Genomic DNA, 13,179 nt, shown 5'->3' on the forward strand with positions numbered 1-13,179 from the left:
TTACAAAACATTTTCTCTGAATTGATATAAAAATACTGAGGAAAAAACTGTCGTGAATTATTAATCACATCTTAATACCCTGGAGTCAGGACCAGCTCACAATTATGGTTTGGAGATTTACAAGTATATTAAAAATAGAGACGACCGTTCTTTGGAAAATGGAATAGTAGGCAATAGTAAGCAAGCTAGTTTGAGGTTATTTTTAGTTATCGATGAGTCACAAAAAGACTTAAATTTTGAAAGTGGTTGGTGGTTTAAGGCTTTTTAAAAGCTATCAATTACTAAGTAGTTCAAATTAATCCGATTCTGTAAAACCCTTCGTCGGAAGAAACTTATTTATCATTTTGTATTTGATAATATATGTTGACAAATTTAATTTATAAAAGCAACTTTAATCATATTATGACTTCAATGGTGTAGTACCACATGTGCAGTAAGCTAATCAGCAGAACGTTCAAGGAAAGATTTATATCGCCATATAGTCAACCAAACCTCAAGAAAAAATATGTTAAAATTGTCTGAAAACACGGTGGTTTAAATAATGTTATTGTAAAATAATATTATAATAGTTGTGTATGTGTCAGAAGGCTACTGTTTGCGGGTTTGTGTGTGTGTTTGATGAGGGGTGGGGAAGGTTAACCGCTTGATTCAGGTGGATACTGGTCATACTCCTTACATATTAATTGAGTGATGTAACCAAATGCATTTTATGGTTGTATGGAACACCTCCATGTTGTGACATACTAATTATCGAAATAAACAATAAATTCGAGTGTAAGTTTTATAAATAGTTTCTTTTCCAAACCTAACAGCGTAGCGTAGTGCATGGGTTAGAGACTTCGAATCTGTAGGTCACGAGTTCGAATCCCACAGGGGATTTACAGATGTTTTCCTTTCCAAAAAAAAATTAAAACGTATTTTCTGTTGAATATTATAAAATTTGAAAATTCTAAACCAGCGAAAGTATATCATTTATAATAATGTACATGTACTTTATTCCACATTAATATTGACAGATGTCCGATACCACCTTAATGACGTCGACCATTGTCTCAAGCCATGTGGTCCGAATAGTTGAGAGAGGATCGTCAAAATGAACGTGTAGTTTAAAACGATGAGCATCGTTTCAAAATCACCAACATTTCATCATATGCTATAGTTAGGAGCTTGTTTATTTTATTTAACATGTCGCTGGCTAGGTTCAGTCATCGCCCTGCATGCAGAGATAGCGTTTTCGCCAACCAAACTTCCAGAACATTAGTTTTATCATACTTTCATTACGCAATTTATCTTAATTAATTTTCCTTTGATTTCAGGAGCGAAAACGCGTGATACATACTTTGTCCTTTTTTTAGATACAAAGATTCATGCACATTTGAGCTTTAATTATGAAAAACACCTGCGAATGAAGACTTCTGGACACCTTGCTTTAACCGACATTAACTGTGCCAAAGGCGGGTAGCAAAAGTTCATTCGTGACGAAACATTGCCAAAAATCCAATCGGTACATGTACATGTAATACTTGAACTTTGCGTTTTCGTAATAAAGAAACGTCTAGATTTTTTTTTATTTTCAAACAAATAGTTAGAAAAATCTTTACTTAAATTAACTGCGTGTTATCTTTAATTAAATTAAATAATCGAAAGATTTTACACAATTTTTTTATTGCGAATAATTTCTCGTCTGACTTGTTTACAAACGGGATGAATAATTGCTGTAGATTAAAAGCTATGTTTTTAATCTACATGATTAATTGTAAAATTAGTTCTCCTAATTTTCCTAATGTCTTAGAAACATAAAAAACGTGCTAATATAAAACTAGATAACAAAGATGAAAGCAAAATAGATGTCAAATATTTCTTTCTTACAAGTATTCATAATTACCACAGCGCCACTAAAACACATTTATTTCATGTTGTTTTACCTTTTAAGGTGGAGGCAAATGATAAACTCCGGAGGAGATGTAATTATTTATGTTTGTTAGGACCAGCTGACTGCTCCTATTTAATAGAGATTATTTTCAGTACAACGTGCTTTTTTCGTAACATCTCAGCAATGGGTTGCATCCTTTTGGTTTTTGCCGTTTGTCTTGTTATTCCAAGCATCCATGGATTTTGTTTCTCTTCGTTTGGTCGAGTTGATGTAACAGGTAAAAAAAATAAGTTTCTTTTCATACTCTCATGCAAGCATCATTATCCTCACTAAGATATTGGGGATATTGTTTATACTTGAGTTCAAAACAACTTGTGAAAAATTGTGAATCATTTCAACCATTGAAAAAAAATAAATATTTTGATATTGTAGATATGCGAGTTACATAATTATGTCTCTCTCTAATAATAACAAATTGTTACTATTTATTTTAAAAAAGATACTAAACTAAAACCATCAGTGACAGTGTTAAACGATCGAGAACCTTCCAAGTTTTATTTCGAAAACTTTTAAATTTCATTATTCACAATTGACTTTCTTATTTATAAAACATTTTTCGTTTAGTTTGAAACATTATGTGTTATGCTATGCAACTAATAAATTATATCGTTTGTTTAATTTGAAAAACAATTACAGTTCCCCTCACAAATATTTCTACTGAATTAATACGTGATTATGAAGCTATTTCATAAACAATTTGTATTTACGGGCAGTTTACTGTAAACCAATTTTTATTCGCAGCGACTTTATTTCGCAATTAACTGCCGATAAACTGGTTCGCGACGACTAATGTTCGCGACCAAGCCTTATCCAGACCTGTATTGTTATAAAAACTATAGACAAAGGACTGGTTCACGGAAAGAAATGTTCGCGACGACAAGGCTCTCGCTAACATCGCGAAAATTTCTCGCACGCGAATAAAAGTTAGTTTACAGTATACATTCAATCAGGAAATCTTGGCAATGTTATACTTTTTGATTGGAAAATTATTATAAAGATAAACGTTTTGTGTTTAGAGCTGAAACTAACCCCATTTTAAATATGACTAATTTTATGTATTGAAGATTTTTTTTACGGGTATACATATATGCTAAAATTACAAGTGCATGGCAGTTGAGAATTTTCCTCAACCAGTACATTAAAAATCAATCTTAACTACACAATTGACATAACTGTATCTAAATCATCACTTATGATTTAATCAAAAAAAATAACAGGATAAATTAAAAAGTTATACATTATTACATGTATCATTCTTATTCTTATATGAAAGTAGATTTTTTTGTAAAATAAAAACGCGGTGTTTTACCGATATGTTCTATCTTCTAACAGGGTATTTCACTATAATACATATAATTTGTGTTTTCTTTAAAATATTACCAAAAAACAACATTTTACCATTTTGATTTTATTACCATATATAATTATATTTTTTTTCAAGCGACGGGGCGCAAGGTTCCGATTTGTGAATTCAATGGGATCGATTTCCTAGATGGTTCTAAATTTACAACTACCGGATGTAATGAATGCGAGTGCAAAAAGGGTCATTTGCACTGTTGTGGGTAAAAAAATATCATATTCAACCACAGGGGCATCGTACCCGTGTATTATTTATATATATGTCATAGAATGTAGGGCGGATACGACGCCCCTGTGATTCAACAAGAAATCAGTTATACAAATTCAGTCCTTTCAGTCGGTAATACTATCCTTTTAATTTATTTTTTTTATGAAAAATGTATTTTTTGTGATGACATTCTAACTATTTCTAGAATCGGTGTAAAAGCTGGAAATTTAACACCCCGACCAAACTGCAAGATCATAAACGACGGATGTGTCGCAACGGAAGTGAGGATATCTGACGAATCTCTGGACTGCGTAACAGGAAAACCCATTCGAAATCCCTCTGAAAAAGTCACCTTTCCAACAGATGCCCCCGTATCCCCAGCCGAACCCAAACCTGCAACTGTAGATGCGAGAGGGGGCGTGGCTGTAGGTCACATTGACAGGTCATCCACCACTGGCACTCTGAATCATGGTTCCAATGGCGCTGGGCCTCTGGACGACATTCTCAACAAAATCGCCAACAACGCCCAACAGGGCAAGCGGACAACACTCGCTGATCTGATGCGTGATATGTCTAACGCCAACTCTGCCTCGACATCAAATGTCGTCTACCCACAATTCCCTCAATTTCCTTCAGCATCAACTAGATCGTCCAGTTCTTTCCAGCTGTTTGATCCGTACACAAATAACGACCCCTGGTCAAATTGGATCATGTACAATGGACTTATGGATGGGTCTTTCTAAAGTAGTTCAACTCAGGTGAAATTCATAAAAATCATTTTTTTTCTCGTCCTTATAAGTAGTAGATTATATTGTGTGTTAACTGTGTCTTTTTTAAACTACAGTAGTTTTTTTTTTGCTATATGGATTTACATGTACGTAAACGATGATGTAGTGTTCCCAAGCATCCATCGTGAAAGATTTTATTGAGTACATGCTGTTCTAGTTTGACGTCATTTAATAATTGTATAGACCATGCTGTGAACAAATAAAGTTTTCCATGAAGAACAATTGGTTTATTTTGGTGTGTGTTTTTTTCTAATCTGTAACCAGCCGATTAAAATTCATAGATAATCCCACAGAAAGGGTATATATTTTAAAATATATACTTTTAATTTGTTTGTGGTTTGTTGATTACAAGTATATAATATTCGCAATAAAAAGTCAGATTTTCATTGAAAATGAAATTATAACACATTATTTGCAAAAAACAAAAGCATGAAGTTGATGTAAATACAGCGATTTACAAAATTAATTTATACAAACCATCCTTTCAAATTCTTACATATACAATAAAATGATATTTTCTGCATCCTATGAAATACGATATATCAAGAGTGACCGTGACTCCGACATCCACACATGCACATCATGCCGTTCAAGGTATTGGTGAAGTGTAACTATTAATGGGTTCACAATAAATAAAGACTAAGTCGTGTACTCTTGTGTAAATTATGTTTAAAAATTAATTCTTTGGTTTACGACCGACCCAGTTTTGCTTCTTTTTTTTAAAAAAAAATCTGTGATACGGCGAAAAAATATCTCTGATGTGCAAGTGTATTGAATGTTAACATTCCATATTATCTGTTCATCAACATATTAACGCTTTACAGACAAAACAACAACCGCAGTAAACCAAGATAATACATGGATGGGTGAAAACACGCAGGTATCAGAATAATATATGAATTCCATACGGTACAGGTATAGTGGACTTAGCCCGTGTGTTATAGCTTTAACACCCAGGACACGATCTGAATTATCATCAGTATAAATTGCCCTCAGCAGAAGAAATGCTGATGCACAGAGGGAGATGACAGTGTAATGATTCATGTAGACTAAAAAAAGAAAACACTATCTTCTTTATTAGTCTTAATTAGTTACTTAGATCACTTAAAAATATTTTGTTTTGTTACAGGTCGAAAGCATTCGTTTTATTTATCTAACTGTATCAAGATAAATTTTACGTTTAGATTGACATCGTTTTGCGTTGAGTGCATTGAATTGTAAAAGTCTCAACTCTCTAATAAAAAGCATATTTATTAACTTGTCATAAACTTATTATCTATATCTATGAATTATCTATATGTTTTGGAGTTCGAAATATTATATTATCTGCATTTATACATAACACAATTGACTTGTACATAATTGTATCCATGTTGTGAAGTATGGATAGGATAATACACCTTTAGTTATTACAACCAGTATTATGTAAGCATTCGCTGTAAATCTGCCAATTAAGTCCTCAAATCGCGACAACTTCTTGTAACAAGATGTCAGAAGGCGCGACAGCGTACAGACAATTTAACGGCCATTTAATTCCATGCAATCATGTCAATCTAACGAACAAATCAATCTGTAACATGTTTCCAAAGACAAAAACACGCAAAAAAAAGACGTAATAAAATAAATATGTCAATTATGGAAACAGACCACGAAAAATATGAAATCAAAACTTGCTGAAATATATTGTTTAACAAGGATATCGTCATTAAATGAACATGATCCAATTTGTACACAGTCGTATTTGCGGGTGTGCCGTAATTTGCCAGAAGGGACGTTCTAAGGTGTTACAATGGCAGACTGCAATGCAAACTGTTCGGAGACGTGAGGGTTTCCTCACTTTTGCAAGATGGGTCCAACAATGCAGTCCAGTTGGATTGTCGGAGGTTTAGCATTGCTTTTTGCAGTGATCGGCTCTGTTGAATCTTCGTGCACCGTTACCCCGGCAAAAGTCGAAACAACCTGTAAGTTAGCTTAGCCTTTTTTTTTTTTAACTTTAATGGCGGCAATGTGCAAATTGCGCTATTATTCTTTCGCTCTATCATAAATTGAACGAGGGGAAATTGTCTTACAATCAAATTGTATTGTATTGCGTTTGTTGTTGTAAAGATATTGTTTAATGCTTTTCCTTCAATTTTACATTAAATTTTGAATTAACGAATAAAAAAATAAATAATACATTCTCTCATTGGAAGATTTTCCTGATTCATCTTCCGGAAAAATTAACAAAGAACATAAAATGCTTTAAACTCTTATAGTTCCTTTACACCTATACTGACAAAACAACAATTTAATATAAACACCTCTCCCCTCAACTGTTAACAAGAGAAAGTTATTTTAGAGTGTATATAAAGGGGCGTGGTCCCGATTTTTTTCCTTCAAAATTTATTTTCAATTTCCGTTTAAATTGATACAGTGCCTTGCTTAGGTAATTTTGATGATATATGCAAGATACTGAGCTCTCAAAGTTCTTTGTTTTATAAATATTTCTTTTAAATCGGGACCATGCCCTTTAAATGGTAACGCACTTTTACTAATTAATTATTGTCAGGAAATAATTTTGGAGAGAAAAAATTGTTTACAGATACTGGGCGTGTGCGCCATTACTGTGTCCACAATGTGACAAAGGGGAATTCCACGGTGGAGATCGAACTGCTCTTAGACTCAAAGTTTGAAACACGTGACTGTCAAAGATGCACGTGTTCTCGCATGGGATTAAGCTGCTGCGGGTATGTACATGTACATGTACTTATTTAAGGAATAAGGATTCCGAATCATTCTTCGAGTATTATTAGGTGATAATTTTGGTTGGGCGTGATCAAATCTAAAAAAAGAATTCATGATAGATTTGATCACGCACCTCATAATATTCAGAGAATGATTCCTTTGTATTACTTAATAAATATATAATTTTCAGCAATTGTACGATTAAATAAGCAAACCCCGCTTGCTCCCCAATTTCATAAGCGTCATTTTTAAGTACGAAATCGTTAAGTAGTGTTCACACAGGCAAAGCCACTGAAAAATGTAAAAGTAGTTCATTACAATCTTTATAGTTTGCCATAATAGAGTATTTTTTCACAAATTACATATTGCGCGCAACGGAGACGTGGTTGAAGTTAAAAAAAAGTAAGTTTTTCCCATCGCTGATACCATTAATGCAATATGTAAACTTGTATTTGAATTAGTTTTCTTAATTGTGATGAAAGTATTTAGCATGTGTAGATAACTTAACTTAAAAGTTTGCAAAAGTAACCGTGAGAAATAATATACAACAGCAAATGAATGCCTGATCGTTCGAACATCAGTTTCTAAATATTTAGTCCATAGAACTGATGATAGAAAGATCCATTCAACAGATAAAAGCATGTATTGAACTCTTTTTAAACAAAAAAACAAAAAAAAACTTTGCAGAGCATTGTTTATCTTAAAATGCATGCATTAGTCTATTGTTAAGACAAGTAGACAGGAAGGCGACCGTGTAGAAGTTTTATCTTGTTACCAGAAATTACACTGTTTTTAACTCCTCCCTGGGTTATTTTGGGATAAGTATGCATTTGTTTTCCCGCTAATGGTGCTTTAAGCGAAAGCTTGGGGTCCGTATATCGACCGAAGAATAATGTGTATGGATTTAACTGCGCGGTACTTAGTAATGAATAAGTATATTTTTACTGTTGGCACCTTACAACCGGAGAATTACTTTCTTAAAAAATATATATAATTAATAGCTAAGCATAGCTATCTAATTTGATTTCTTTGTTCAGATTAAAAAATATTTGATTGATTCATGCAGTATATTCAGGTACTTCATTTGATAAATTCTCTAAGAGATAATTTCGAAGATTTTTACAGTAAATATTCACAAAATGTCAAAATGACACTTACGGTATAAGTTTTTAGGAAATATATACAGCACATAATGACAGGGAGAGCGTACACCATGGCTATTTGATCAAATTATCTCGCATACTAGGAAAATGAACCATCGGACGCTACCGTGCCTAGCGTAGCGCTTAAAATATGTGCACATTCCTCATAAAAAAAGAACCATCATTGCGAATTATAATTTACTGCTTTGTGCAGACAGTACAACATTTCAAAAGAAGTTATTAATTCACCTGCCCTACACCCTGAGGCCAGTTTCCCCGTCACGGACAACGCTTTTATCACGGAATCTGACAACTGACAAGGACGTGCAGAGGGCACAAAATAATGTCTGTCCATGTGCACGTTGCTGTATAATCACCCGACCCTGCGGCCCTTTGGTCAAGACCGACTTGTACTTTAACCATAGTTTATTTTATCTGATACAATTTTTGAAAATATTGGATGCCCTGTTTTTTTGTCTTTATTTTTTATATTTCTCCTCTTTGCTTAGCCTGCCTCAGATTCAAGTTGTAATACATGAACATGTACAGGTATATAGATATTTTAGACTATTAAACAATGATAAGTTGTTTGATATTAATTTATTTAATAAACATATTGATTTTAATATTTTTTTTATACAGGTATGGAGTGGCTTCTAATGAGCGCATTCACGTGCCAAAAGGCTGCCACCCAGTCGCTGATGGTTGTCAGATTGCTCTGATTTCGGACATTGATAATGTGACGGACTGCTACAGCATAGGACCGCATGCTGCCGCTCGCCGGCGCGATGAGATGATGAGAGGAATGGCCAGGCAAATCGCCCATCGAGAGTATCCACAAGCAATGCAGTACTGGCACGGTCTTAACCCGCCACCCATCAGCCCCCTTGCCGTCTTGTTCGGGGGCGCTGGTAGGAGGGGTCCAAACGGTCGGGTGGCGGAACAGCCCGAGGGACTGATGGAGTCATTCTTGCTGATGAGTATGTTTGGGGGCGGAGCCGGTGGCGGCATGGGGTTGGGTGCGCAACCTCACTCAGCAGGTGGCGCTGGAGATCCGATCGGACACATGGGAGGCGGTGGGCAAAATATGGACGGGATGAACATGGGAATGGGCGGCGGTTTTGGGGGTTCACTTTTCGGGTCGCCCTTGGGGATGGGTCTTCTATTTTCATCTTTCATGAGTTAAGCTACTATGCATTTAACGATATGACATTTTCCATGCCAAACGTTTCAATTGAATATTACTTTCAAATTAACGTATTTTTTAAAAAAAATATGGACAGGTTTAGAACTTTGAAATAGAATGTACTATTACACTATTACATGATATTTATATAATGGTTGCCTTGTGAATTGTTTTCACTGTTTTTATCTTTTCATATTTGAGTTTCTTGAAATCATTTTGTATGATAAGATTGCATATGAATATTGTTCATTGATATTATTTATTTTTACTCATCACTTTTATCATCTGTTGAACATTAAAAGAACATTTCGACACCACTCTTTTATTTTTATTTTGTGTGTGTGTGTGTGTTCAAACTGTTGACTTTTATTACCTCTTTGGTAAAGATCTTTTTAAAAATGTATTTCAACTCAAAGATGTAGTACATGTGGAAACTACGAAACAACTAAAGTAACTGCTGCAATATTAATAGAGTGGTGATGTATATCTCGCAACGAGTTCCTACATCAGATTAATAATACCGCCCTACTTAAAAAGGTATCAATCACACGATGTACTAAGCTTACATTGCGACCTCATTATTTGCTAAGCTTTGGGGGTTGAAATGCGTGAAAAGACAGACATTGGTCAAGAGGGTGAAGATGCATACCTCCAATGAATAATGATGATTTAGACAGCCTAGTTTATATTGCTTGTGCCATAAACGCAACATTGCTTTCGCCAACCGTTGCAGGTGTGAAAGTCTGCCGGCTTGTATTATTTTTTCGAGAACCTAAAAATGGTGATTTCGTCGATATCTCTGCTGTTAGTTGTGCTTTCGATCGTACAGTCTTGTCTAGGGGGTTGTATAACTACACCATTACAGCATGACGTATCAGGTAAATGGTTATGTAATTTTATTGAATTTTAATGACTTGAAAAGACAAAGAAAGGCATCGAGAGTAAAGTTTTTGTTTGTTTATTTCCTTTTATGTTTTTTTTTTTGTTTTTTTTTGGGGGGGGGGGGGGGGGGGCTTTTAAAAATACAGTTTTAAATATTGTTGTGTTAAATATTATCTAACTGCTTATACGAAGCTGGTATCGGTACATTGAACGCGATGCTGAGGAAGAGAATGAATAAACAGGGAGAGTCGTGTATTTCTCCCTATTTCATCGAACCTTATGTTTCGATGAAAATTGAGATGCGTCAGCTATGGTGCCTTTGCCTCAAATCACACTCCTTAAAGGGCATGGTCACGATTTTGGCCAAATTCTTATTTTCTCATTTCATAATTTATAATGCTTTAAAAATGCATTTTCAATGATCAAATGATTTGAGAGTCATTCATGGAGTTATAAGAAAGATACAGAGCTCACAATTCTTTGTCATGTAAACAAAGTTTGTGCCCTGTTTTTGTTTACATAGGTTCAATACACCAGTTAAAATATTTTTTTAAGCTGATTTGTCTGTCTTTTTTTTTTTTTTAATTATAGATAAACAGTTTCTAACGTTTAACACATTCCTTTTTGGTCTAAAACTGGCATATTCACTTCAACATTCAAATTGTAAACAAATGCTTTGTTTACATTGCAAAGAATTTCAAGCTCTGTAACTCGCTCATAACTTAACGAATGACACTCAAATTTTGGTTGACTATACTATTAGAAACGTCTTATTAAAGCAATGTAAACATTTAAATCGAATAAATAATTTTTGACCAAAATCGATGACCATGCCCCTTTAATAGAACATTATAATTGAAGACGATTACTCGAGGTTTTACACAAAGGATATGCATTTGTTAATATTTCTAAAGAAAGATTGTTTGAAACATACAAAATAATATTTTAGGAATAGATACCGACACGATGTAACCTTCAGGATTTTATGCAGATACAGAGGAACTAGGAAATAAAAGTATAAAAATGTGCAGTTTTTTTTTTAAAGTGATATCCACGACATTTTGCGAATATTGCACATATGTTAAATCCATATTTAAAATGTTAACCATTGATGGCTTTTAAGTAAAAATAAATCGAGAAAAAATCATTTTTTTTTCTTCAATGCTTAATGCTCAATTTATCTCAATACTAACAAATTACCTCAATTAATTTGATATCTTACAAATATCATTGACAAGTTCCTGAATAGAAAAAATAATGTGCTATAAAAGTTTGATCACAGTAAGCTTTATAACAACAGTTTTGTTGTTCATATTTCAGAGTTCAAAACAATACGATATTTTTGTGAATACGAACACTACGATAAGATGCAAGGAGTTACGAAGGTCCGCATCGGACAGGGTTCTGTCTTTGAGCTCATCGATGCCTGCCAAAGATGCCGCTGTACCAGTCGGGGATTGGACTGCTGCGAGTAAGGTTATAGAGAATATACATGTAACTTAATTACAGTATTGCATGTAACATAAAAGCGATTGGAATTTACTCTGCGTCGAACTGAACTTCTTTTACCTAAACATGGAAAATATTTCAAAGCGTCAAAACAAGTAAATGAAAGTAAATTTAAGTAATATTGAATCTAGTATTTGTATTTATTTACTTGCTATATTTTCGCTCTTTTTAATTTGAAATTATATTTGATAACATAAAAGTTAAGTCCATGCCTTATTCCATACAATTTATATAATTTGGACTAATTTCATATGACTCGATATACTTGAGTTATATAAATGTTATAAGGCTTTTTTTGGAAAATTACCTTGTAACTGAAGAAATATGAAGTTTCTTTATTAAATTTTCAGTTTTACTTTTCATTTTAAGTTAAATCAAACCATAATAACATACTTTGTTACGTTTTAAAGTTTCAATTTTTTTAATGTCAAAATCCCACACTACTATTGCAGCATTGGACTGCGGGTAGACATACCATCCGAAACTATCCCAATCGAATGCCACATCCGTCAAAATGGGTGCGATCAATATCTGGTTCTCAAATCCGACAATACAACCGATTGTGCCACCGGTAGGCCTGCCTTGCAAGTTCAACAAGAGCAACAAGAAAGATATAGAAAGCGTCAATATGTAGAGGAATTGATTTACAATCATGCAATGGATGCAGCCGAGTTGAACTCTGGTGCTAATGCTGAACAGGAAGAAAAACCATTACAGCCATGGGTGCTGATGGACTATTTCCTAAATGATGCGTATGTAGGGCGTATTCCATCTCAAGTCATCGAAAACCAAACTCCTCCACAGGTAACCGATGTTCCTCCACGCAAGACAAACATGGCTGACGCAAATATAGACGCTGCTGGGAAAGACCTTGTAAACAATCTCAGTGGACCGGACGTTGCGCGCTCGGAATTAATGGAGAGAATTAAGATGGCTAATATTGACAACATTCAAAGACAAAGATCTCCAACTGGGAACTTGGGCCTCCTCTATCTATTGTCAAAGATTTTAAGTTGAGTTTAAAACTCTAGGAATCTCATATCACAATATTCAATATTTTGGAATCCAAACTATGCGGAGAAATATATAATTTTTTGCTTCTTGAAAGTGACATTATTGTATTTTTACAAATAGTGCTTCGTTTATACGGTATAACTTTCATAGTAGATAAATATTCAAAATAAACCACGACTGTGTTTCTATATTAATATCTACTGAGTATTTTCTAGCTTTTTATGGAGGGTAATCTTGTTCAAAAATCCAGTCAAGTAAACTTACAATCCGATAATGCAGTCGCGTTGGCGTGTGAGCCTGATCTGAGTATGAATGTGTGTAATTCTGACCGTGTAATCTATAACACTCGGACATAAGCACTTTAAAGTTGACTCCGCAGACCTTCAATGTAATTCTTTCTACAGATGTTATTTACACGTAACCTGTCGCTATAA

The 13,179-nt window shown here is 34.1% G+C and overlaps 3 protein-coding genes across 3 annotated transcripts; all 3 read left to right on the top strand.

The window, feature by feature from the left end:
• Window positions 1-1,991: 1,991 nt before the first annotated feature.
• LOC105317309 (uncharacterized) lies at window positions 1,992-4,512 on the top strand. The gene is made up of 3 exons (XM_011413919.4): window positions 1,992-2,150; window positions 3,375-3,495; window positions 3,706-4,512. The coding sequence occupies exons 1-3, from the start codon at window positions 2,057-2,059 to the stop codon at window positions 4,241-4,243; spliced, it is 753 nt and encodes a 250-aa protein (XP_011412221.3). The 5' UTR covers window positions 1,992-2,056; the 3' UTR covers window positions 4,244-4,512.
• A 1,569-nt stretch (window positions 4,513-6,081) lies between these two features.
• LOC105317310 (uncharacterized) lies at window positions 6,082-9,654 on the top strand. Its single transcript, XM_020062821.3, has 3 exons — window positions 6,082-6,249; window positions 6,870-7,014; window positions 8,797-9,654. The coding sequence occupies exons 1-3, from the start codon at window positions 6,135-6,137 to the stop codon at window positions 9,338-9,340; spliced, it is 804 nt and encodes a 267-aa protein (XP_019918380.3). The 5' UTR covers window positions 6,082-6,134; the 3' UTR covers window positions 9,341-9,654.
• A 339-nt stretch (window positions 9,655-9,993) lies between these two features.
• On the top strand, window positions 9,994-12,943 carry LOC105317311 (uncharacterized). Its single transcript, XM_011413923.4, has 3 exons — window positions 9,994-10,218; window positions 11,543-11,693; window positions 12,184-12,943. Exons 1-3 carry the CDS (start codon window positions 10,119-10,121, stop codon window positions 12,746-12,748), a joined length of 816 nt encoding a protein of 271 aa, XP_011412225.3. The 5' UTR covers window positions 9,994-10,118; the 3' UTR covers window positions 12,749-12,943.
• The last annotated feature ends 236 nt before the right edge of the window (window positions 12,944-13,179 follow it).

This window comes from Magallana gigas, chromosome 2 (genome assembly GCF_963853765.1).
Source record: "Magallana gigas chromosome 2, xbMagGiga1.1, whole genome shotgun sequence".
In the NCBI taxonomy this organism is placed as follows: Eukaryota; Metazoa; Mollusca; class Bivalvia; order Ostreida; family Ostreidae; genus Magallana; species Magallana gigas.

Bases quoted from the DNA above. Each gene is read 5' to 3' on its own strand.
- LOC105317309 (XM_011413919.4), top strand. From the start codon at position 2,057: ATGGGTTGCATCCTTTTGGTTTTTGCCGTTTGTCTTGTTATTCCAAGC. The intron at 2,151-3,374 runs GTAAAAAAAATA...TTTTTTTTCAAG, and splicing joins TGGTCGAGTTGATGTAACAG to CGACGGGGCGCAAGGTTCCG. The intron at 3,496-3,705 runs GTAAAAAAATAT...AACTATTTCTAG, and splicing joins GGTCATTTGCACTGTTGTGG to AATCGGTGTAAAAGCTGGAA.
- LOC105317310 (XM_020062821.3), top strand. From the start codon at position 6,135: ATGGGTCCAACAATGCAGTCCAGTTGGATTGTCGGAGGTTTAGCATTG. The intron at 6,250-6,869 runs GTAAGTTAGCTT...AATTGTTTACAG, and splicing joins GGCAAAAGTCGAAACAACCT to ATACTGGGCGTGTGCGCCAT. The intron at 7,015-8,796 runs GTATGTACATGT...TTTTTTATACAG, and splicing joins ATGGGATTAAGCTGCTGCGG to GTATGGAGTGGCTTCTAATG.
- LOC105317311 (XM_011413923.4), top strand. From the start codon at position 10,119: ATGGTGATTTCGTCGATATCTCTGCTGTTAGTTGTGCTTTCGATCGTA. The intron at 10,219-11,542 runs GTAAATGGTTAT...TTCATATTTCAG, and splicing joins ATTACAGCATGACGTATCAG to AGTTCAAAACAATACGATAT. The intron at 11,694-12,183 runs GTAAGGTTATAG...CTACTATTGCAG, and splicing joins CGGGGATTGGACTGCTGCGA to CATTGGACTGCGGGTAGACA.